Source organism: Caenorhabditis elegans, chromosome I, assembly GCF_000002985.6.
Source record: "Caenorhabditis elegans chromosome I".
Classification (NCBI taxonomy): domain Eukaryota; kingdom Metazoa; phylum Nematoda; class Chromadorea; order Rhabditida; family Rhabditidae; genus Caenorhabditis; species Caenorhabditis elegans.
In genome coordinates, this window is record NC_003279.8 from 2,273,827 (window position 1) to 2,297,347 (window position 23,521).

General features: G+C 33.7%; 3 protein-coding genes across 4 annotated transcripts; 2 read left to right on the plus strand and 1 right to left on the minus strand.

The window, feature by feature from the left end:
• Positions 1-6,018: 6,018 nt before the first annotated feature.
• On the plus strand, positions 6,019-6,974 carry Y39G10AL.1 (the record flags this gene model as incomplete). Of its 2 annotated transcripts, NM_058550.6 has the most annotated exons (2): positions 6,019-6,089; positions 6,561-6,974. In NM_058550.6, the coding sequence occupies 2 exons, from the start codon at positions 6,021-6,023 to the stop codon at positions 6,972-6,974; spliced, it is 483 nt and encodes a 160-aa protein (NP_490951.1). The 2 variants fall into 2 exon arrangements, with proteins under 2 accessions (NP_490951.1, NP_001293353.1); NM_001306424.3 differs by lacking the exon at positions 6,019-6,089 and having other exon boundaries at positions 6,807-6,974.
• A 703-nt stretch (positions 6,975-7,677) lies between these two features.
• Positions 7,678-15,927, minus strand: cdk-7 (Cyclin-dependent kinase 7). Its single transcript, NM_001383811.2, has 8 exons — positions 15,817-15,927; positions 15,660-15,761; positions 13,737-13,916; positions 12,405-12,512; positions 12,244-12,354; positions 11,033-11,154; positions 10,902-10,974; positions 7,678-7,985 (listed from the first exon to the last, which is right to left on the minus strand). The coding sequence occupies exons 1-8, from the start codon at positions 15,919-15,921 to the stop codon at positions 7,794-7,796; spliced, it is 993 nt and encodes a 330-aa protein (NP_001370652.1). The 5' UTR covers positions 15,922-15,927; the 3' UTR covers positions 7,678-7,793.
• A 3,373-nt stretch (positions 15,928-19,300) lies between these two features.
• Positions 19,301-23,502, plus strand: Y39G10AR.11 (TPR_MLP1_2 domain-containing protein). The gene is made up of 2 exons (NM_058552.7): positions 19,301-21,385; positions 22,404-23,502. The coding sequence occupies exons 1-2, from the start codon at positions 19,391-19,393 to the stop codon at positions 22,773-22,775; spliced, it is 2,367 nt and encodes a 788-aa protein (NP_490953.1). The 5' UTR covers positions 19,301-19,390; the 3' UTR covers positions 22,776-23,502.
• The last annotated feature ends 19 nt before the right edge of the window (positions 23,503-23,521 follow it).

The following is a 23,521-nucleotide window of genomic DNA, read 5'->3' on the forward strand; positions in this document are numbered from 1 at the left end:
ATTAATTTCCTGCTCGCTGAGCAAGAAACTTGCCTAAAAATGAAAGTAAAGTTTTTTCTCTTGTTTTTCCGCATTTTTTATTTTCGAAAAATGCCCACTAATTACGCATTTCGACAGGTGGTATTTAGCCAAGTGGAAAATTTTTTTCTGAGAATCAGAAATATCACGTGATTGTTAGGTTTATTTTTTTTCAGATGTTGACAAGAAAAGAGTTGCGGTGGATTTTCAAAAAAATTCTAGGCCACGGCCATGTGGCCTTGAAACTTCAAATGTTCATAATTTTGTAACCCTCCATTTGATTTATTCGAATATGTAGGAATTTTGTCTTCAAACAATAAATTTTTGAAAACAACTTGAAACATTCAAATAACTTGTCCCTTTCTAGAATTATCAGCGTGGAAGAGTTTTCGCCGCCGCGGCCACGCAGCCCAAAAGGGGGTCCGGGACCCCTCGGCACTAAAAAAAACATTTTTTAACATTCTTAAATCAAGAACATGAAAAAATGTCAAAAACGAGTGAGAAAACTATGTATATTTAACAATGACGAGTCTGTGAGGCCTATGCGGGGGGGGGGGATATTTGCACAAGGCAACCGGAAAAATGAAAAAATTGTATTGTTGAATAAGGGGTGAGGGAAAATAATTTGCATTTCAATTATCCGTGAATATTGATCAAATTTGCAAAAAAAAATTGGAGAAAAAAATTTTTGGAAAATTTTTTTCCAATTTTTTAAAAATTTTTTGGCAAAACACCTATAAAAATATTTTTAGAATGGTAAAAATTGGTGAATTGGTGGCCGAGTCTTTATTTTTCTAGGCCACGTAGCGAAAAAGGCATTGCGAGTTCTAAAACTACAACCAGTAGGTGGCCGAGTTTTCTTTTTTCTAGGCCACCGAAAAAAAACCAGTAGAATTCCTTTTCTAACCTGTAACCTTTTTTTTGATAAAAATTGGAAATTATTAAATTTTCAGAGTGGAAATTTTTAATTTTTGTAAAAAAAATACAAAAATTGTTTTTTTTTACTTTTTAAATTGTATTTTTTACTATTTACTAAAAACTAAAAAGGTTTTAATTTTCACAAAATTTTGAATTTTTTGAATAAAAAAAATTATTTTGAACTGTGAAATTTTCAATTTTTGTGAAAAATTCGTTAATTTTCATTTAAAAAATTTACAAAAATTGTTTACTAAAAATTAAAAAGGTTTTCATTTTCACAAAAATTTGAATTTAAAAAAAAATTTAAAGGAATCTACCACTATGTTTAAACTGCAAAAATTTTTCAATATTTTTGTGAAAAAAATTCAGGAATTTTCTGAAAAAAATATTTAATTTTTTTACTACTAAAAACTAAAAAGGTTTTAATTTTCACAAAAAAGAACACGGGGTTCTGGCCTTCCTCATTGAAAACACGCAACGCACCGTAAATCTACCCCAGATATTGCCGAGCCAAAATGGCCTACTTCGGCAAAAACTCTTCCATTTTAATTTATGAGGGAAGCCAGAAATCCGTGAAATATCGATTTTTCAAACTATTTTGCACACGTTTTTCGCGCTCCATTGACAACTCTAAAAACGAGCCGCGACGCGACACGCAACGCGCCGTAAATCTACACAAAATCTCTCCGACTCAAAATGGCCTAGTTCGGCAAACTCTGCCATTTCGATTTATGAGGGAAGCCAGAATTCCGTGAAAAATTTTTTTTTGAATTAAAAAAATTATTTTCAAACTGTGGAAATTTTCAATTTTCAGGAAAAAAATTTCAAAAATTGTATTTTTTTTACTACTAAAAGTAAAAAGGTTTTTATTTTCACAAAAATTTGAATGTTTTGAAAAAATTTTAAGGAAAATATTATGTGAAATTGTTCAATTTTTTCTTAAAAAATTCAGGAATTTTCAGAAAAAAAATATTTAAATTGTTTTTTACAACTAAAACTTAAATGGTATTAATTTTCAAAAAAATTAGAATTTTTAGAATTAAAAAAATTATTTTGAACTGTAAACATTTTTCAATTTTTAGCGAAAAAAAAACACGAATTTTCAGAAAAAAAAAACCTTTAAAATACAACAAAAAATTGATCCAAATTTCAAAAGAAATAAGGAAATAATAAACTTTTTCTCTTTCTCTCACTTTTATTTACTTTTGGGCTCTTCCTCTCACTCTAACTGTCTGCGGAGCTCTCGGAGCACAAGAGGAAAATTTTTTTCGGACTTTGCTAGTAAGTATCGGTCATTTTGATCCGAATTAGTATTAGTACAGTTCAAATATTGATGCTAAGAAATTCGGTGGCCGAGTATGTTTTTTTCCGAGGCCACCAACTTTCCAGCCAAAAATTAGAGACTATGGCTTGGAATTTTTGAGATACGGAATTTAAGGAGCTATTTTCACTCAACTTTTCCGTTAAAGTACAACAAAATTAAAACGTCACGTTGAACTTTTCCCTCCCCAGGCACCAAAAATCTGCTCTTTATTTGGCTATTATTCAGTCACATGTCTTCTCACTTCAACTAATGAGCCCTTATTCAAAATATGTAAACATTACGTTGAGAAGAGCACACAGAGACCCATGCCTACCCGCCTACCTACGTGCCTATTTTCATTTTTACTAGTTTTAGGCTTAGGCTCCTTAAGTTTGAGTTTATGAAAAAAAAGTTGTGAAAAAAAACATAGAATCTAAAAATAATTTTCTCTTCGAAATTTTAAAAATTTCAGAATGTTCAAAAGTTTTCCAAAGTCTTTAATAGGCTCAGGCTCAGGTTTAGGCTTAGGCTTAGGCCTAGGCTCAGGCTTAGGCTTTGGTTTAGGCTTAGGCTAGGCTGGGCAGAGAGGGGAGAAAGAGAGAGTATAAAATTCCAGAAAATTTAGGAGTTCAGAAAATGAAAAAAAAGGCAAGAAAAACCTGAAAAATTACCGAACCCAAAAAAGGCAACAGATTAAAAAAATAGGGAGAAAGTGTTTTGCAGAGTTGGAGAGTTGAACTCAATCTTACAAACTCACAAACAATTTAATCAAGCTTGAAATAGTTTCAAAACTTAGAAAAAACTCGGCCACCAATATTTTTCCTTGGCCACACGTAATATATCCCAGTTTAAAGGAGCAGGCTTTTATTATATAATACAAATTGCAAAAAAAAACTGTGGAGGGCACTTATATTTTTTCACCCTATTTTTCTAGTTAATAAAAATTATTTCGCTGAAACAATAAAAATTGTGCACTATTGGGGTAAAATATGACGAAAGGGGTCGTCGAAAAAGAAGGAAAAAACATAAAGTCTCAGAGATTTGAGAGACGCAGGAGAAAAGGGAAAACTAGAGGAGATAGAAGACGTTGAGGGAGAGAAGAGAATGCTTCCTTTTTTGTGAAAGCTTGAGCATTTTGCTGCTCACTGGTTAATTATATTTAAGAGCAAGGTTGTCTAGGTAACTGGAAAATTCTATAAACCAGCAAAATAACAAGTTTTTGAATTATTGAGAGCTGGGGGAGAGAGAGAGTGAGAAAACTGGTTATTTGATATTTTCCGCCCGGAAATAAATGAACTTAGGTCAAAAGTATCAAAAACGTAATTTTTCATAAACTAGAATAGACTCTCAGTACACCTATTTTTTGCAGTTATATAGGAGACTGTTCGAAATGAAAAGCTCTAGAATATCACTCCAAACTGTGGCGACGGAAAAAAAAATTTTCCTCGATTTTCTTATTCTTTTTGAAATTTAAATGTTTGTATAAAAGGCAATTAGTTAAATAAAAATGTGAAATTACACACTCAATCATAACTTAAAAAATGTATTAAAATTGGTAAATTGGTTGATGAGTTACAAAATACAAGAACATTCAGGTATAACTTTTAAGTTAAAATTATCACAAAGCAATTATTTTTTGATAATAAATACTAGCATCAAAATCCATTCAGTTTTTTAGATAATCGAACATTTCTAAACCGCAAATTTTATTAAAATACCCTAAATGCCACACATATTAAAATAATTTTTTTCTCACGAAAAATGAAAATATTCAGGTACATTTTTTATGTTACAATTATTACAAAACTCTACGACAATCAATGCTCTTTCCGGGATTCAAGTTCTTTATCACATTCTTGTGGTGGCAATCCGTATTTATTGGAACCACGAATAAGCCGGGAAAACGAAAAATTCTGGTTTCGCTCTTTTTTTTGTTATTGGAAATTTCAGAATTTCAATTTAAATTGGCTAAGTTGTGCGCATTCTATAAATGTTCCTACATCTATTTTGAAAAGTAAGCAAATTCTATGAAAATATCTAGAAAAAATGGGAAAAACATTTCAAAACAATACAGTTTTAAGGGTTTCCGTCTTGTAAAAAAATCCCTCTACAAACTTCCGGCAAATTGATGTTCGGCAAACGGCAAATCGACAAATTGCCGGATTTCAAAATTTCCGGCAAATCGGCAATCCGACAAATTGACGGAATTTAAAATTTCCGGCAATTGCAGAAATTTGCCGCACACCCCTGGTAGGAATGAAGAATGAAATGTTAACCTTCCAACTTTAAATTTTAGTTTTCTATGAAAAATGTATAAAATATCCAGAGCCCCTCAAGTGAATTTGGTCCCTTTCCCGTCAATTTTCAGCCATATATTATGCCTTTCATTTACAGCCTTAATGGTCTGCTTATTTGATTGACAGGTGTGATCTCCAGTCATCCTATTCTTATTCATCTTCTCTGTAATTTTCAGACAATTTGCTGGATGGTGCTAAACGATGCAGGAGACAGCAGACGGATTATCGATCGATTTTTGCAGCGCGTCGATCTCTGGCGAAATGAGGCGTGGTAAATAAAAATACATATTAAATATCTGGAGTCTGTTTTTTGTCGTATCATTCTTTTGTGTACTCCGCAGAGCAGCAATAGGTCCATTTTATTTTATTTTCTAATTTCTGTTCTCCGTCAAAAAACCTTGGAGTATCAAGAAATTATATTTCATCGTTTTTTGTTCCTCAACTTCTCTTTAAAATACAGTACTCCTTTAACTTAAAGGCACATGATTTTTTTTTAATTGCAGTTTTCTAGAAAAGCGAAAAAAGCAGAATAAAAATTGTTTTTTTTTTTGAAAATTTCAAAAATCGCAAAAAAACTCAACACAAAAAATCGATGTTTTTAAGAATTAAAAATTTCGCAGCATTTTAAAGTGAAACTTTTTGAAACTCGGATCACACGTAGTGCCAGGTTATCCCATTATGGTTTGATCTACAAAAAATGCGGGAGTTTTTTGCCCTAAAAATGTGACGTCAGCACGTTCTTAACCATACAAAATCAGCTGAGAACTCTGCGTCTCTTCTCCCGCATTTTTTGTAGATCAACGTAGATCAAACCAAAATGAGACGCTCTGACACCACGTGTGAACAGAAAACTCAAATTTCAAAAAATCGATAAATACATTTCAAAATTCTTTTAAATTCTTTAAATTCGGAAAGAAACAATTCTAGAGAAAAAACTCAAAAAATCGATGTGAACTTCTAGGAAGTCTAAATTTTTGAAAATTGATTGAAAATCCATAAATGAACTCAAAAAAAAATTTTGCTCGAAAAATCGGGAAAAAATTTTGTTGTTGGAAATTTGTAAATCTTTGAATTTTTTCTCGAAAATCGATAATTTTGAAATAAAATATGAAAGATAAAAATAAAAAAAGTGTGTGCCTTTAAACTCTTGTTGTGGTACTGTACTTCTCTAATTATTACGGGAACACAAAATTCTGAGATCACTGCGTATTGCACAACATAGTTGACGCGCAAAATATCTCGTAGCGAAAACTACAATAATTCTTTAAATGCCTACTGTATCGATCAAGCCCGTAAATCGACACAAGCGCTACAGTACTCATTTAAAGGGTTACTGTAGTTTTCGCTACGAGATATTTTGCGCGTCAAATATGTTGTGCAAGACGCATTTTCAGAATTTTGTGTTCCCGTAATAGTTTTTTCAGCAACAAAAAATCGATAAACCAAAAAAATCAATATAATTTTTTTTGCAGTAATTTCCAACAATGATAGAAGCCATGTGCTGTATGCTCTTCGGGATTGCAGTTTTCATGTGTATCGAATCGCTGATTTGTGTAAGTTGAATTCGAAAAAAAACCTTTTTTGACTCGGGGTCAATTTACGGCGCGTTGCGTGTCGCGTCACGGCTCGATTTTAGTTGTAAAACTAAATGTATTTGTCTGTGTGGAGTACACGACTTTCGCGATTGTCAATGGAGCGCGAAAAACGTGTGCAAAATAGTTTGAAAAATCGATATTTCACGGATTTCTGGCTTCCCTTATAAATTGAAATGGAAGAGTTTTTGCCGAACTAGGCCATTTTGGCTCGGCCATATCTGGGGTAGATTTACGGTGCGTTGCGTGTCGCGTCGCGGCTCGTTTTTAGTTTTAAAACTAAATGTATTTGTCTGTGTGGAGTACACGACTTTCCCGTCCGGCAAGCGATTTTCAATGGAGCGCGAAAAATTCAATGAAAAATCGATATTTTTTGTTCGAAAATGTTCAGAAAAAAAACAACGATGCTCCGAAATTCCGATATTTTTTCAGGACCTGAGAGATACAATCAAGCATTTCACCGCTGCCCTCAATCGCGAAAAGAAAAGAGTCACTGGAGAAGAGCCCCAAGAGCAAATTGCTGCTCTACAAGCATTGCTCCGAGCCTCCATCGCCACGGAGGAGAAGCTCCATGCTGAGAATCTCGAGCTCTCGGAGCTCGCGAAAAAGCACAGAAAAGAAGCAGAGGAAATCCGGCAGAAGTTCAAGGATTCCGAGGAACAGTTGAAAAGCGAGCTTATGGATATTGTGAATGATTTGATGGCCAGAGAGCAGAAGAAGCGGCAAGAGTACCAGGAAGAGCAGGATGAGCAGGCTTTCGATAAGCTTGACGAAGTGAACGCAGAGTTTGAAGGTTGCTGTGAGAAGCTGGAACTTGTCCCAGAGGCCGCAGTGGAACAGTTTTAGCTCCTGAGATTTCCCTACGACCCGATCCGATAATTGACTACCGTACCCCTGACCAACTTTTTTTTTGGAGAAATTGTGCTCCAAAATGCTCCAAATTTATATTTTTTTTTTTTTTTTGAAAATTTGGAGCAACGCTTGGAACAATTTTGCGTAATGTTCAATTTTTCAAATTTCTCTGAAACTGAATATTAAGCTTTAAAATCCCGTATTCTCACAAAATTCGGAAAAAGTTATGCAAAATGCTCCAAAAATTTCCATTGTGTTTATTGAAAATTTGGAGCAACTTTTGGAAAAAAATTGCCCAAATTTTCAATTTTTTTAAATTTCTGAAACTGATCGTGAATATTAAGCCATAAAATCCCTTTTCTCACATTTTTCTAATTATAGCCCTTTTTTGAAAATGTAGAGAATGTGCAAAATGTTCCAATTTTTTGATTTTCCTGAAAGCCATAAAATCTAAATCTAAAAATCTAAAATACTCCAATTAGAAAAAAAAATTCTCGAAACTTTTAAATTTTTAATTTAAACTTGGAGTAACTTTTGGAAAAATTTTCCAATTGTTTTCATATTTTTATTGGAGCAAAATTTGCTTAAATGTTCTTTTTTTTTTTAATTTTCAATAATTTTCCCCAACCATCCTATTTTTACTTTTTTTACGTGTTTTCTCCCAATTTTCTCCGATTTTTTCTCAAAAAAAGTAAATAAATCTTGCAATTTTCATATTCTACAACGTTTTGGAGATCCCGATTTGATTTAATACAAAAAAGTAGTATAAATTACAAAAAATCGATAAAATAGAGGGTAAAATATGGAATTTTGTTAATCAAAATTCAATCGTCGAACGGGGCGAGTTCCATCGTCGTCAAGCCGTCGAGATCTCTTCTGTGGCTGTTGTTTTTTCGGAAGTGGAAGCTCTTCGTCAAGGCAGCAGAATGGTTGAGTTCGGAAATATTCCATTTGAAGAGATTGAGTACAAGTCAGACGTTTTATTGGGTCAAATGTCCACATTCCCTGAAAAAAAAACAAATTGGAGTTTTTTTTAAGTTTGAAAATTCGGATTTGGACCTAAATGACAAAAAAATTTAGAATTAAAAAAAAAATTTTTTTAACATTTATATTCGGTACATTTTTTTAAAAATAAAATCGAAAAACAAAGATTTTTGATTTTTGAAAAATTAAAACTTTTTTAAAAAGAAAATTGTTAAAGTTTAGGAGGAAATTCAAAAATTCTTAAAAATTATTATTAGTTCCAAATTTACAGGCATTTAATTTTTCAAAACAGAACAAATTTTTTCATACCACTGCAACTTTTTCCTCACGAGGGACGAGGAAAAGTGGTTTCTAGGCCATGGCCCCCGAGGGGCCGACAAGTTTCAGCGGCCATTTATCTTGCTTTGTTTTTCGTTTTTCACAGCTTTTTCCCGTTTTTTTCTTATTAAAACTGGTAAATAAATATTTTTTGCAGATGCTAAAACAATTTCCAAGTAAAAAAAAATTATGTATTCATTGGGCAAGCAGCGGTGAAAGTGGGCAATGTAAAATGATGGATTACGGGAATACAAAACCTAAACTTTTTTGAAACATGATACATATGCTGCTTAGAGGCTGAAACTACCTGATTTTCATAACGAGACAGCTGAAAAAGTTTTGAGGTTTCCAAAATTCAACTTTTTTGGTGAAAAAGTCGAGATTTTCGCACAAAAAGTTGAATTTTTAAAACCTCAAAACTTTTTCAGCTGTCTCGTTATGAAAATCAGGTAGTTTCAGCATTTAAGCAGCATATGTATCATGTTTCAAAAAAGTTTAGGTTTTGTATTCCCGTAATCCATCATATTGCATTGACCACTTTCACCGCTGCTTGCCCACTGAATACATAATTTTTTCACTTGGAAATTGTTTTAGCATCTGCAAAAAATATTTATTTATCAGTTTTAATAAGAAAAAAACGGGAAAACGCTGTGAAAAACGAAAAACAAAGCAAGATAAATGGCCGCTGAAACTTGTCGGCCCCTCGGGGGCCATGGCCTAGAAACCAATTTTCCTCGTCCCTCGTGAGGAAAAAGTTGCAGTGCATATGTATATCGAATTTTAATTATTAAAAAAGAACTACACTAGTTTTTTCTTAATTAACGTTAAAATTCGAACTATTTTCTCATTAATTTGAAATTATTTTTTCAAATATTTTCTCCAAAATTTCAATTTTAACGAAATTTAATTTTTAAACAAAAAGTTTATGAAATTTTTTTGAAACATTTCAAAACTTTCAGCTCACAATTCTAAATATTCCATGAAAAATTCGTAGATTTCTAAAATTAATTCTAGAATTTTTTTTGTCGAATTTTGTATCAGAAAAATGTAATAAATATTGAAAAAAATGTATTTTTCCGAAAAGTTGATCAAATTTTCGAATTTAAATAAATTATAAATTTTCAGTCTTTTTTTTTCGAAAAATTTTGGATTTAAAAGTCACTTTTAACTTTTTAACTTTTTCAAATAAAAAAGGTTTTTTAATTCAGAATTTCAGATTTAAAAAAAAAAGAAAAATTGTTGTAAAATTACGATTTTTTCCAAAAAAAAATCCGTGTTCCCAGAAAACGCAATAATTCCTGAAAAAAAAACAATTTTCTCGACAGGAAATTTATAATTTTTAAAATTTCCGAAAAAACCTTTTTTTGTGTTTTAATTTCCAGAAAAATTAATTTTTATTACACAAATTGAAAAGTAAAACAAAAATTCAGATTTTTAGGGAAAATACTCAAAAATTTCCAATTTCCTGTCGGGAAAATTGCACTTTTTAAAGGTGGACTACACCCTGTGGGGAAATTTCTTTAAAACACGCCCACGCGGGGTCACAATGACCGAATATCATGATAAAAAAATTCAAAAATTTTCTAAATTTTATATGATTTTTTGAAAATTGGAAAAATCAGTTTTCCCCTAATTCCTATTTGAAATTCCGCCTATTGAACTCGTTAATTTTTTTATCATGATATTCGGTCATTGTGACCCCGCGTGGGCGTGTTTTAAAGCAATTTCCCCACAGGGTGTAGTCCACCTTTAAAAAGTGCAATTTTTCCGACAGGAAGTTGGAAATTTTTGAGTATTTTCCCTAAAAATCTGAATTTTTGTTTTACTTTTCAATTTATTTAAGAAAAATTAATTTTTCTGGAAATTAAAACACAAAAAAAGGGGTTTTTTTTCGGAAATTTTAAAAATTATAAATTTCCTGTCGAGAAAATTGCTTTTTTTCAGGAATTATTGCGTTTTCTGGGAACACGGATTTTTTTTGGAAAAAATCGTAATTGGAGCGCGCTTGCATTATTTTCCATTATTTATTTTATTTATTTTCATTTCTTTACTGATTTTCCTCGTTTTTTGTATGAAAGAAATAAACAAGAAAGATGCAAAATGTTCATTAAAAAGTAACTGAAAATGCATAAAACTCTAAGTAATACTAATTTCAGGTTTGTCGTCGTCGGACCGCATATTTTCATAGTTTTTGGCATTTTCCGTTAATTTTTAATGAACATTTTGCATCTTTCTTTTTTATTTCTTTTATTTTCCGATTAAAATCCGCCAAAAAATGAAGAAAATCAGAGAAATAATGAAAACAAACAAAAAAATTAATAAAAATAATGCAAGCGCGCTCCAACGAACGAGTTCAATTGGCGGGAATTCAAAAAGGAATTAGGGGAAAACTGAGATTTTTTCAATTTTCAAAAAATCATATAAAATCTAGAAAAATTTTTTGAATTTTTTTAAATCATGATATTCGGTCATTGTGGTACCATAGACATGTTTTAAAGCAATTTCCCACACAGGGTGTAGTCCACCTTTAAGGAATTATTAAGAATAAAAAGCAATTTTCAGACTTTTTTCGCAACTTTTTGATTTTATTTTCACATTTCCACTATAAAAATCCCGTACCGCCATCAAATCGAGCAAATCTTGCGGAGCAGCCGAGAAATAGTAATTTAGAGCCATATACTCCGTCTGTGGTCTGAAAAATGCACAATTTTCAGTAGGAAAATCTCGCTTTTTTGATAGATTTTTCTCACTTAATAATGACATAACTGTTCATTTCAGTCATATTTGGCCATGTTTCTGGTGTTGGACATCCGAGAATATTGAAGATTTTCACGAGTTGATCAATGTCACTTTCACCAGGGAATATTGGATTCTGTAAAACAAAAAATATTAATTAAAATTGGTTTTTTTTTTTGGAATATTCGTTTTTTTGCTTTAAGAAATGGTTTTAACTCGAAAAATCTGAATTGTTGTTTTAATTTTCAAAAAAAATCATTTTTTCTAAATAAATTTATTGAAAATTCGATTTTTTTTTTGACAAAAAAATTATTAAAAACTAGTGAAAATTTTCGATTTTTCTTTGACAATTTTGGATTGACGCGCAAAATATCTCGTGGCGAAAACTACAGTAATCTTGTAAATGACTACTGTAGCGCTTGTGTATCGATTTATGGGATCTCGACTCCCGTAAATCGGCCTACAGTAGTCTTTTAATGGGTTACTGTAGTTTTCGCTACGAGATATTTTACGCGTCAAATATGTTGTGCAATACGCATTCTCAGAATTTTGTAATAACTTTTTTTTTACCAATTTTTTAATTTACAAAACTTCCACAATTTCTTCCTCCAAATTCAAAGGCAATCAGAATTTTTTTTTTAATTGAACATTTTTGAAAAATAACAAAAAATTCCAAATTTTTTTAAATTAAAAATTTGAATTTTTGGTTCGAAAAATCGAATTTTTTGCAGTTAATTTTCAGAAAAAATATGGGTTTTAATTAGAATATTAAAATGTTTTTAAGTGAAATTTATTGACTTTTTTTTTTGAGAATTTTGTGCCAAAAAAAATTCAAGTTTTTTTTTTCGAAAAAAGCGTTTAAAAATAATGAAATATTGGAAATATTCGGTTTTTTTTTCAAAAATTATGAAATTTCACAATTTTTCAGTTTTTTTCCAATTTTTTTTCGAAAAAAGTATGAAATACTGAAAATTTCACAAAATTTCTCAGTTTTTCTCCGATTTTTCCGAAAGAAAAGTGGAAAAAAAAATATTTAAAAATTTCGGTTTTTTTTTTCCGGAAAAATGCGCCAAAAAATTATGAAATTTTGCACATTTTCCAGTTTTTTTCCTATTTTTTTTCGAAAAAGAAAAGCCAAAAAGCAAATTTTTTGATTTTCTCGAAGGAAACTCTATTTTTGACGAATTTTCGATTTTTTCTCCAAAAAAAATCATTAAAAACGAACTCTCAACAACAATTCGGCAATGATACATCCAACCGACCAAATATCAATTCCAACTCCATAGGAACGTGCTCCAAAGAGCAACTCAGGGGCTCGATACCATCTTGTCACAACCTGAAAATCGGGAAATTTGCAATTTTTTCAGGAAAAAAATCCTCTTAAACCTGATGAGTGTAATTTCTGTTTGGAGATCCGAAGAATCGAGCCAAACCGAAATCGGTGAGCTTCACGCGTCCCATTTTGTTCATCAGCAGGTTATTTGGCTTCAGATCCTGGAAAAATTAAATTTTAAAAATATAATATTTTTTTGGGAAATAATTGAAAATCTGGCGCTTTTTCTTTCAAAAAAAAAGGGAAAATCCAGAAATTTTGAAAAATTTCCAGTATTTTATGCTTTTTGGCACATTTTTTTCTGAAAAAGAAGGAAAAAATTGAAAATTTTAATATTTTCCTATATTTCATGATTTTTGGCCCATATTTTTTTTCGAAAAGAAAGGAAAATCCGAAAATTTTTTATTTTTTACATTTTCCAATATTTCATGTTTTTTAGCGCATTTTTCTCGAAAAAAAAGGAGAAAATCCGAAAAATTTGTGAAATTTCCAATTTTTCATACTTTTTGGAGCCCTTTTTTTGAAAATGTGGAAAAACCACAAAATTTGAAAAATTCCCAAAATTACATGTTTTTGGCGCATTTTTCTCGAAAAAAAAAAACGATCACTGGCTGGTAATTTCTGATTTTTTTTTGGAAATTATTACATTTTACTGCAAAAATTCTGATAATTCCAAATTGTTTATTCAAATTTTGAATTTTTTGATTCGAAAAATCTAATTTTTGAATGAAAAATGTCTTTTTATCCGAGTTCGTTCGATTTAAAACATTTTTTGTATTAGAATTTTTCAAAATTCGAAAATTTGCCATAAAAACCAAATTTTTCCAGATTTGTTGCCAGTTTTCACCCGAAATTCGGGGTTTTCCTGATTTTTATTCAAAGATAATTTCAAAAATATGTAAAAATCGGAAAAAAATTATTTAAACATTTTAGAGTCCAATTTTTCACGGTTTGACTCATTAAATTCAAATTTTGAGCGAATTTCGCCCGAAAAAAATTCGATTTCATCGAATTTTGTCTATTTTTATTAATTAAACTATTCCTTGCCAAAAACATCCGAATTCCGTCATTTTTCGTGCTTTTAATTCAAAAAAAAAATCGGAAAATAAATTTCTTACACTAAAATATTTTTTTTTCCCTCAAAAAAGTTCGAAAATCCAGTTAATTTTGCCAAAAATATCAAATTTAGCTATTTTCATCAAATTTTGAATATATTTTTTACAAATTAAATCATAACAATTTTTTTTTGTTAACTTTTAATTTTTTCACTCAGAAAATAACTTTTGAGTTCAATTTTTCATGGTTTTAGCCAAAAAAATATCGAAATTTAGTTATTTTCCGCAAATTTTCAATATATTTCCAATTTTCTCCATCAAAAACCGTACTCTGTGAAGAATCCAGTGAACGTGTAGAAATTCGAGTCCCAGAAGCATTTGCATCGTAATATTTTTGATATGTGCTGGCATTAGAATAATTTCTTTATCCTTAATCACATGTTCGAGATCTGTATCCATAAAGTCGAAAACCAGTTGAATACTTGTTCGATGTCCAATCACATCTCGTAACTGAAAAAAATTGAAAATTTAGGATTTTTTAATACAAAAATCGAATTTTTCAGAAAAATTCAATTTTTAAAATCGATTTATTTATTTTATTAATTTTAAATTTAAAAAAAATCTGTAAAAAAAACTGATAATGAGAAAAAACCGATTTTTTTGTAAAATTTTCCAAAAAAAAAATTTTTTTTGAAAAATGGTCATGCACTTTTATTTTTAATGAAAAAATTACACATGCGCGAAAATTTGTGATTTTTGCTCCAAAATTACCGTACCTGGTCTCGACACGACAATTTTTTTGTTAAATCGATAAAGGTGTGATGCGCCTTTAAAGAGGCTACTGTAGCTTCAAACTTTCGTTTCTGCCGGATTTTCATCGGATTTTTGCAAAGTTTTTCGATAAAAATTTTATTTTTCTATTTAGAAAAAAAAATCAAATATAAATAGTAAACTTTATACTCGATTCTTTTTTTTTTCTAAAAAAATAAATATAATTTTTATCGAAAAAACTATGAAAAATCGATGAAAATACGGCAGAAACGGTAGTTTGAAGCTACAGTAGCCTCTTTAAAGGCGCACAGCTTTTCGCTATTAACAAAAACTTGTCGTGTCGAAACCCCAGGTACCGTAATTTTTGAACAAAAATCGCAAAATTTGGGATTTTTAATACCAAAAATCGAATTTTTGTTTCAAAAAAAAATTTCTTCAAAAACTTCAAATATTAAATCCGCTTTTACACATAAGCGAAAATTTGTGATTTTTGCTCCAAAATTACGGTACCTGGTCTCGACACAACAACTGTTTGTTACCCAAATTGAAAAAGGTGTGCGCCTTTAAAGAGTACTGTAGCTTCAAACTTTCGTTTCTGCTGGATTTTTATCGGATTTTTACATAGTTTTTTCGATAAAAATATATTTATTTATTTTTAAAAAAATTATTTTTCTTCTAAATAAATAAATACAATTTTTATCGAAAAAACTATGTAAAAATCCGATGAAAATCCAGCAGAAACGAAAGTTTGAAGCTACAGTACTCTTTAAAGGCGCACGAATTTTCGAATTTAACAAAAAATTGTCGTGTCGAGACCAGGTTGGAACAAAAATCACAAAATTTCGCGTATGTGTAATGATATTTTACAGCTAACAATTGATGGAAAATTTGACAAAAAAAAATCCGTTTTTTCTCGGCTAATTTTTACAGATTTTTAAAAAATTTGGTCTGAAAATTTCAAATTTTAACTCAAAATTTTCCTGTTTTCAGTGAAAATTTCCACAAAAGTTTGAAGATACAGTACTCTAACTTTAAAGGCACACACCTTTTCGCATTTAACAAAAAAATTGTCGTGTCGAGACCTGGTACCGTAATTTTGGAGCAAAAATCACAATTTTTCGGGTATGTGTAATATTTTTGCAATTAACAATAAAAGTGCATGGAAAATTTGCCAAAAAATCGGTTTTCTCAGTTATTTTTTTACAGATTTTTAAGGAATTTTAAGATTTCGCCATCTTTTGGCCATCTTTTTCTGAAATTTTCAAATTTAAATTCAAAATTTCCCAATTTCCAGTAAAAACACGTATTTTTAGAGTAAAAATCACAATGTTTCGCGTATGTGTAATATTCTTCACTAAATTTTCACTTTTGTTGGAAAATTTGCCAAAAAATCGGTTTTCTCAGTTAATTTTCACAGATTTTTTTTTTAATTTGGGCTTCTAGGCCTGAAAATTTCAAATTTGAATCCAAAAATTTCCAAACCCCGATAATATTGTCATGATGAATTTCCTTCAAAAGTTTAATCTCTCGAATCGCCGTTCGATTGATTCCATCTTTTGCTTCTTCTCTCGATCCTAGTTTGATCTACAAATTTACGCGGTTTTTTTTTCATTTTTTCAGCGGAAAAATGTATAAATACTTTTTTAATAGCCACACATTCGCCCGATTCGAGGTCTTGTGCGAGATAAACGTTGGCGAATTGTCCTTCTCCAAGATGCTTTATTGTATCGTAACGTCTACTCATTTTGGGCTGAAATTTGAAAAATTGGAAAAAAATCACATGTTTTTGGAGATTTTTGAACAAAAATAGCGAAAAAACATAAAAATTCAAGTTTTCCGTCAATTTTCGACTTTTTTTTAGGAAATAACTGAAAAAATGTCAAGTTACGGCAAAAATGTGCAGCTTCTAGCCTATTTTTTAGGAAATTTCCTAGAAAAATCAGTTTTTAATCGAATTTTCACCTTTTAAAACCTGACTAAAAATTCTTTTTTTCACCTGACTAAAAATTCTTTTTTCACCTGACTAAAAATTATCCTCTAAAACAATCGGTTTTTAATCGGATTTTCACCTTTTTTGACTAAAAATTACACTGAAATTTAATAAAACTCTGTGGAATTTTTGCCATGCAGTTTTATCAAGATTCAGTGTAATTTTCAGTAGAAAAAGGTGAAAATTCGATTAAAAACCGAAATTTTACAGTTTTTTTTTTGGGAAAACTCCTCAGAAACGGCCCATTTTTGACAAGTTTTTTTCGGCAAATTCGGTAACTTGCCGGAAATTTTCTATTCTGGCAATTTGCCGATTTGCCGGAAACTTTTAGAGGGATTTTTTTATAAGACGGAAACACCATTTGCTGAAAATTTTTGGCAACCACCGTTTTTTCCGGCAAATTCTGCATGTGCCGGAAATTTTCACTTTTCATTCTCGGCAAAATTCGTCCAATTGCCGGTTTGCCGGAAATTTTCTGTTTCGGCAAATTGCCGATTTTCCGGAACATTTTAGTGGGATTTTTTCATAAGACGGAAACACAATTTGCCGTTGATTTTTGGTAATTGCCGTCTTTTCGGCAAGTTTTGCAATTGCCGGAAATTTTTCATTCCGGCAATTTGGGAAATTGCCGGAAATTTGCCGATCAAAATTGAAATTTCTAGAAGGGAATGTGCAAAACCACACTTTGCCGAAAATTTTTGGCAATTGCCGTTTACCGGTTTGCCGGAAATTTTCCATTCCGGCAATTTGCCGATTTGGCAGAAATTTTAATTTTCGGCAAATTGCCGGCTTGCCGGAAATTTCAAATTCGACAATTTGCCGGAAATATTCAATTCCAGCAAAATGCCGACTTTCCTGAAATTTCAAATCCGGCAATTTGCCGACGTGCCGGAAATTTCAAATTCGGCAGTTTGCCGGTTTGCCGGAAATTTTCAATTACGGAAATTTGCCGACTTGCCGGAAAAACGTTTGCCTCTTTCCCAGAATTGCCGATTTTTGCTCAAAAACCTGCCAAAGGTCCAAAATTTGTTGAATCTACAGCAAACATACTTCAAATAATCGAAAACTTCGCGATTCTGAGCGTTATGAGCCAACTTTCACTGTGCAATGAATAGGAACGACTACTTGCAAAGAATGGGTTCAAAGTACACACTTTCGAAAAAATGCGTCTACCACCCCTTAGCAACCGCGCTCCATTGGACGTTCATGGAGAGACGAGACAAGTCAGCAGACCCCCCAAGCACACAACACGACAAAAATACAAAAGAGACGCAGACGCGGCACCCAAGCTTTTGCTTGTTGTTTCGCATTTTTCTCTGTTTTCTCGTGATGATGTTGTTTTGGAAGCTGGTTTTTTTGTTCAGTGTGATCTCTCGTCACATAAGAAACCAAGTTTTTTTCTTTCATTTCAAAATGAAATTGAAATTAGAAAAATTTGAATTTTCCAATTTATTCCAACAAAAAGAGTACTTGAACTTTTTGATAGATAAGATTAAATGCACATTATAACATATCGTATGTATAATTTTCCATTCATTGTCTTCGTTTATCAGTTCAATTTTTGCCGGTTTTTCACATTTGACATGTGCTGTTCACGTGAAAAGATGAGATGCAACGCCTATGGAATTTGATTACATCAGCCAATAGAGATTGCCGCTTGGCAAGGATATTTTCCGGCAAATTTGGCAATTTGCCGGTTTGCCGGAATTTTTCAGTTCTGACAATTTGCCGATATTTTGCCGGAAATTTCAATTCCGGCAATTTTCCGATTTGCCGGAATTTGTCATTTTCGGCAAATTGTCGATTTGCCAGAAATTTCAATTCCGGCAAATTGTCGGTTAGCTGATTCGGAATTTTTCATTTTCGGTAAATTGCCGATTTTTTGCCAGAAATTCCGATTCCGGCAATTTGTCGGTTTGCTCCGATTCCGACAAATCATTGTCGGAATTTTTCAATTCCGTCAATTTGCCGATTTTTGTCTGAAATTTTCAATTTGTCAATTCTGGAAGCTTGCCAATTTGCCGGAATTTGTCATTTTTGGCAAATTGCCGATTTGCCAGAAATTTCTATTCCGGCAATTTGCCGATTTGCCGGAATTTGTCATTTTCGGCAAACTGCCGATTTGCCAGAAATTTCTATTCCGGCAATTTGCCAATTTGCCGGAATTTGTCATTTTTGGCAAATTGCCGATTTGACAGAAATTTCTATTCCGACAATTTGCCGGAAATTTCAATTCCTCCAATCTGCCGATTTTTTGCCAGAAATTTCAATTCCGGCAATTTGCCGGTTTGCCGATTTGTCGGAATTTTTCAATTCCGGCAATGTGCCGATTTGCCAGAAATTGTAATTCCGGCATTTTGCCGGTTTGTCGATTTGTCGGAATTTTTCAATTCTGGCATTTTGCCAATTTGCCGGAACTTTTCAATTCCGGCGATTTGCCGCTTACCCCTGAGAAAATCTTGGCCATTCTTCAGCAATTTTTGCCGATTTTTCGAGTAACGAAAACTCTATGGGGGCTCCGGCATTTTGCCTATTTACCGGAAATTTTCAATTCCGGCAATTGGATTCCACCCAGACAGCTCCACAACAGGAAAACCTTTCGGCAAACGTTGGAAAAAAAAACTATTCATTGAAGTAGTTGGATTATCAAAAAGTTGAATAATCGTACTTCAAAAGCCCTCAGACTTCGGCCAAACTGTAGTTGTTTCCCAAACTATTACAGTTTTCCAATTTCCAATTTCCCGTTCAATTGTTATCTCTTCCCGGTTTCCTGCTCACTTTTCCAACAATTCTACAGATTCCATCTCGGTCCCCCGGACGATAGAAATCTATAGTATTTTCCGACGAGTGTTCTCCAATCTATAGTGTGCACAGCAGAGAACGTTCGAAGGGTGTAGCGAGAGAATAGAGAGAATAAAGAGACGGAAAGAGACCAGGACACCTTCCGTGGACCCCCGCCACACTTCTCTATCGATTTCTATTTGGGTGTCTGCGTATTCGTGTGCGTACGCACGTGACTCTTATGCTTCTTCTTGCCCCTTACTTGCCTATTTCTCTTTTCTTCTCAACTTTTTTTTTCTTTTTTCCTTTTTTCCTTTTTCCCAAGCTTCCATCATTTACGAACTTCCCCTATTTCAGGTAGAAAACTCAACGCTTCACACTCTTTACACTGCCCCGTCTCCTTGGCAGTTGAAGAGCATCATCCTATCCGCAGATCTCCAAAATGTCTCAGCAGCAGGAACTTCCCACCTATCAGCAGACTAGCAGCTCACTTGAGCGTCGAGTGACCGAGCTTCAGGATGAGAATAAGAGTCTTCGACTGACGTTGGCTCTTCGCACTGACTGTGAGCACGAGCTAGAACGAGTTCGCAATGAGACGCATCCGGGAGTTGAGGAGCTCGAGAAGAAGCTCGCCAGTGCTGAGAACGAGATTCGAGTCATGGAATCTACGAATAAGGAATTGATGGCGACGTTGGCTACAACTCGTGATCAGCTCGGGAAGATGCTTCGCGAACGGAATCAGTTGGTGAAGGACGTCGATGAGTTGCACGAGGAAATTGAGAAAATGGAGAGCCTCTACAATAAGCCGGCCGACTACGCCTCAAACAGTTATACCGACAACATGAAGTTGATGCTTGACGAGCTGAACGATCAGTGTCGTAAGTGGGAAACTGAGAAGGCCAAGTTGACCGAGCACTTCAAAGAGGCTGAAACTCAGCTCAGAAGAGAGAATGTTAAGCTAGAGGCTCAGAAGGAGGATATCTTGAACCATACGAAGAACTCTGAGAAGATGTGGAACGAACGTCTTGAGAACATCACCGCCGACTTTGAACGACTCAAATCTTCATCGAAACCAAGTGGAATTCGTGCCGACCAGAAAATGTTCCAGGAGAATGAGATGAAGATTCAGGAATTGAACAGAAAACTCAAAGATGCTCTTGAAGCTATTGAGGAAATTGAAGACGCCAATTCGGCTCTCCGCGTTGATCTCGAAAGAAGAGGAGTCGAGAAGTGCAAGATGGAAGAAGAGCTCAACTTCCACAAGGGCTTCTTGATCGCCGAGCAACAGAGCTTTCTCTTAGACTGTGCCAACTTCGAGAACCAAATTGCCAACCTCAATAAGGAGATGACAGAGCTGGAGGAGCTCCGTGACGCCTACAAGCAACAGATCGGCGAAATCACCGAGAAACACGCCCAGCAAACGATGACATTCTCGAATGAGAAGGCCAAGTTCTGTCATGCCATGGAGCGCGTCGAGGAGAAATGGAATGCTGAATGTGTCAAACTTCGTGATGAAATTGGTGGATTGCAGAAAATGTTGTTCCAATCAACCAAGGAAACGATGGACAAGCGGGAGATTTTCGACGAGGAATCTCGTGAATGTCGCCGCAAAATCGACGAGCTCGAGGGCCTGTTGGCAACGCAACAAGCAGCGGCGCAACGACAGATTACTCGACTCCTGGCCGAGATTGATGATCTCAATGTCCAATTGAGTGATACCAAATCAGTCCAGGCGAACGCAGTGAAGGAGTGGGATGTCGAGTGTGCTGAGCTGGAAGAGGAGATCTACGAGTTGATCGGCAAACGGAAGACTGAAGGAAAAAAGTTGAGAACCATGCAGAGAAAGAATACCTGGCTTACCGCGTCGATTAGACGGCTCTCCGAGCAACGCCGTGAAGAGCTTGCTGCCAAGAAAGATGAGATTTTAAAGCTTAATAGTCTCTGTGAGCTTCAACGTATGGAAAAAGTCGAGTGGCTCAGTGACTTGAAGAAGGATGTGAATGCATGGAAGAATGAAACTTCCGTCCGAATCGAATTGAAACAGAAGATCACAGATCTTGAGGAGCAAAACGAAGGTCTCGAGGAGAAGGTCGAGAACGTGCTTGCCCAGTACAGAAGCGAGTGCGAACTGTACCAGAACAGTGTATCAAGCCTTCAAATGGATCGTGACAGGCTCAGAAAAGATGTTGATTTGTACAAAGGAAAGGCCGAGATACTGTTCACAAAGTTCGGAGATCTCGTCAAAACCAACGACGAATTGGAGAAGAAGGCGCATCAGAAGATGCTGGAGGCAGACAACTTGCGGAAGACAGTCGAGTTCTCGAACATGGAAATGACAAATGTGAAAGCGCTCATGGCGATGGAGCGGGAGCAAATCCTCGAAGAACGACACTCAACGGTTAGAGATCTTGAGGAGAAGCTCAAAAATTTGACAATGGTAAGTGCTTTTTTTTTTGCTTTTTGAACACACACACACGTGGTGCCAAGCTGTCCCATTACGGATTGATCTACAAAAAATGTGGGAATTGTTTCCCAAAAAAAAGTGACGTCAGCACGTTCTTAACCATGTGTCAGTTGAGAAGTCTGCGTCTCAACTCCCGCATTTTTTGTAGATCTACGTAGATCAAACCGAAATGGGACACTCTGACAGCGTGGTTTGATCTTCGAGAAATGCGGGAGAAGAGACGCAGACTTTTCAACTGATTTCGCATGGCTCACGCTCTCGTTAAAGCCGAATAATTATTAGAGCGCGCTTCGCATTTCTGCATCCGCGGTATTTTGACTTTCCACTGAAAAAAGCAGATATTTCAGATTTATCGAATTTTTATCTTTAAAAATTTTTTTCTGCATTTTTCGAACAAACCTTTTGTTAAACAGTTAAAATCGAATTTAAAATGACTAAAATGAACTTTTTTCGTCCACTGGTTGTGAAATGGTTTGAATTTGAAGAAATCAACGGGATTTTTCTTATTTTCTAAATATTTTTCTATTAAAAATCGGTTTTAATACATTTGTGACTTAACATTAGGGTCAAAAAATGGTTTAAAACCGATTTTTAATAGAAATATATTTAGAAAATAAGAAAAATCCCGTTGATTTCTTCAAATTCAAACCATTTCACAACCAGTGGACGAAAAAAGTTCAAAAGTATCATTTTAAATTCGATTTTCACTGTTTAACAAAAGGTTTGTTCGTAAAATGCAGAAAAAAAAATTTTAAAAGCTAAAAATTCGATAAATCTGAAATATCTGCTTTTTTCAGTGGAAAGTCAAAATGCCACGGATGCAGAAACGCCAAGCGCAGCAAGCGCGCTCTAATAATTATTCGGCCTTGAGGAGAGCGTGTGGCTAAGTGTTTGATGACGTCACATTTTACTGGGAGAAAAATTCCCGCATTTTTTGTAGATCAAACCGCAACGATTGCTTCAAAATCTCTAATTTTCTTCTCTCTTCCAGACCTCATCTATCAACAAAAATCTTCTCGCCGAGGCACGTCGTTCGATCGCCCGGCTCACCGAAGATGCCAAAGAACAATCCGAGGCTCAAGAGTTCGATCGTCTACGCTGGAACGATCAGGTAGATCAACTGAAGGAAGTCAACGAGGAGCTCAAGAAGAATCTGGGCGTCGAGGTGTTGGAATCATCCGATGATTCGGATTGTTCCAGTGACTCCTCGAGTGATTCGGACTGCTCATCGGATTCTTCTGATTCTGAAGAAGATGAAGAGTACCGTGATATGCCAAAACTGAAAGACGAGACAACCGCCGAGAACTCGTGGGAGCTGGTTGGAGAGGAGGAGGAAGAAGCAGAGCAGCAGCAGAATAACTGATAAAATGTAAATAAATGCACAAATTGAATGTAATTACAAATGTGTGTACCAGAGGTGGGCGGATATTTTTTCGGATATTTTCTAATAATGAATTTATCAATAAGTATTGATGTAGTTATTCTGGAAGAAATGTATCCAAACCAAAGAGTAACTATTAAGCAACATTTTAATATGATAAAACCTAGAAAAATTCAACAAGTTTTCCTTACCGAGACCTTAAAACTTATTAGCCGAGCAACATCGGATTTTACGGATATCGGATAATGGACTTGCATATCGTTTATACAGAAAATTTGTAGAATTTTTCTAGGTTTTATCATATTAAAATGTTGCTTAATAGTTACTCTTTTGTTCGGATACATTTCTTCCACAATAACTACATCAATACTTATTGATAAATTCATTATTAGAAAATATCCGAAAAAAATATCCGCCCACCTCTGGTGTGTACCAACTTCTATAGTCGTACTGATCGCAAATTAGTTTTTTATTGTTTCAAAAACATGTACAATTGTACAATTTCCCCCTTTTATTCCCCCCCCCAATCAAAAAATTTCATTTCCTTCTTATTTTTTTGTTTTGTGAATTTTAAAAAATTCAAAAATTTGTAGTCCCCCTCCAAAAACCCCTCTGATTCTCACCGCCGAATATTTTTCCTAATTTCTTTTCGCTTTTTTTTTCTCTTTTTTCCCTAAAATTTCAAGATAAACGATGATTTCAATTCAAATAACAAACTTGGCTCAGAA

Coding starts and splice junctions, on each gene's coding strand:
- cdk-7 (NM_001383811.2), bottom strand. CDS start 15,921: ATGAGTAGACGTTACGATACAATAAAGCATCTTGGAGAAGGACAATTC. Junction 15,762..15,816: donor AATGTGTGGCTATTAAAAAA/GTATTTATACAT, acceptor GTAAATTTGTAG/ATCAAACTAGGATCGAGAGA. Junction 12,355..12,404: donor ACAGAAATTACACTCATCAG/GTTTAAGAGGAT, acceptor CCCGATTTTCAG/GTTGTGACAAGATGGTATCG.
- Y39G10AR.11 (NM_058552.7), top strand. CDS start 19,391: ATGTCTCAGCAGCAGGAACTTCCCACCTATCAGCAGACTAGCAGCTCA. Junction 21,386..22,403: donor AGCTCAAAAATTTGACAATG/GTAAGTGCTTTT, acceptor TCTCTCTTCCAG/ACCTCATCTATCAACAAAAA.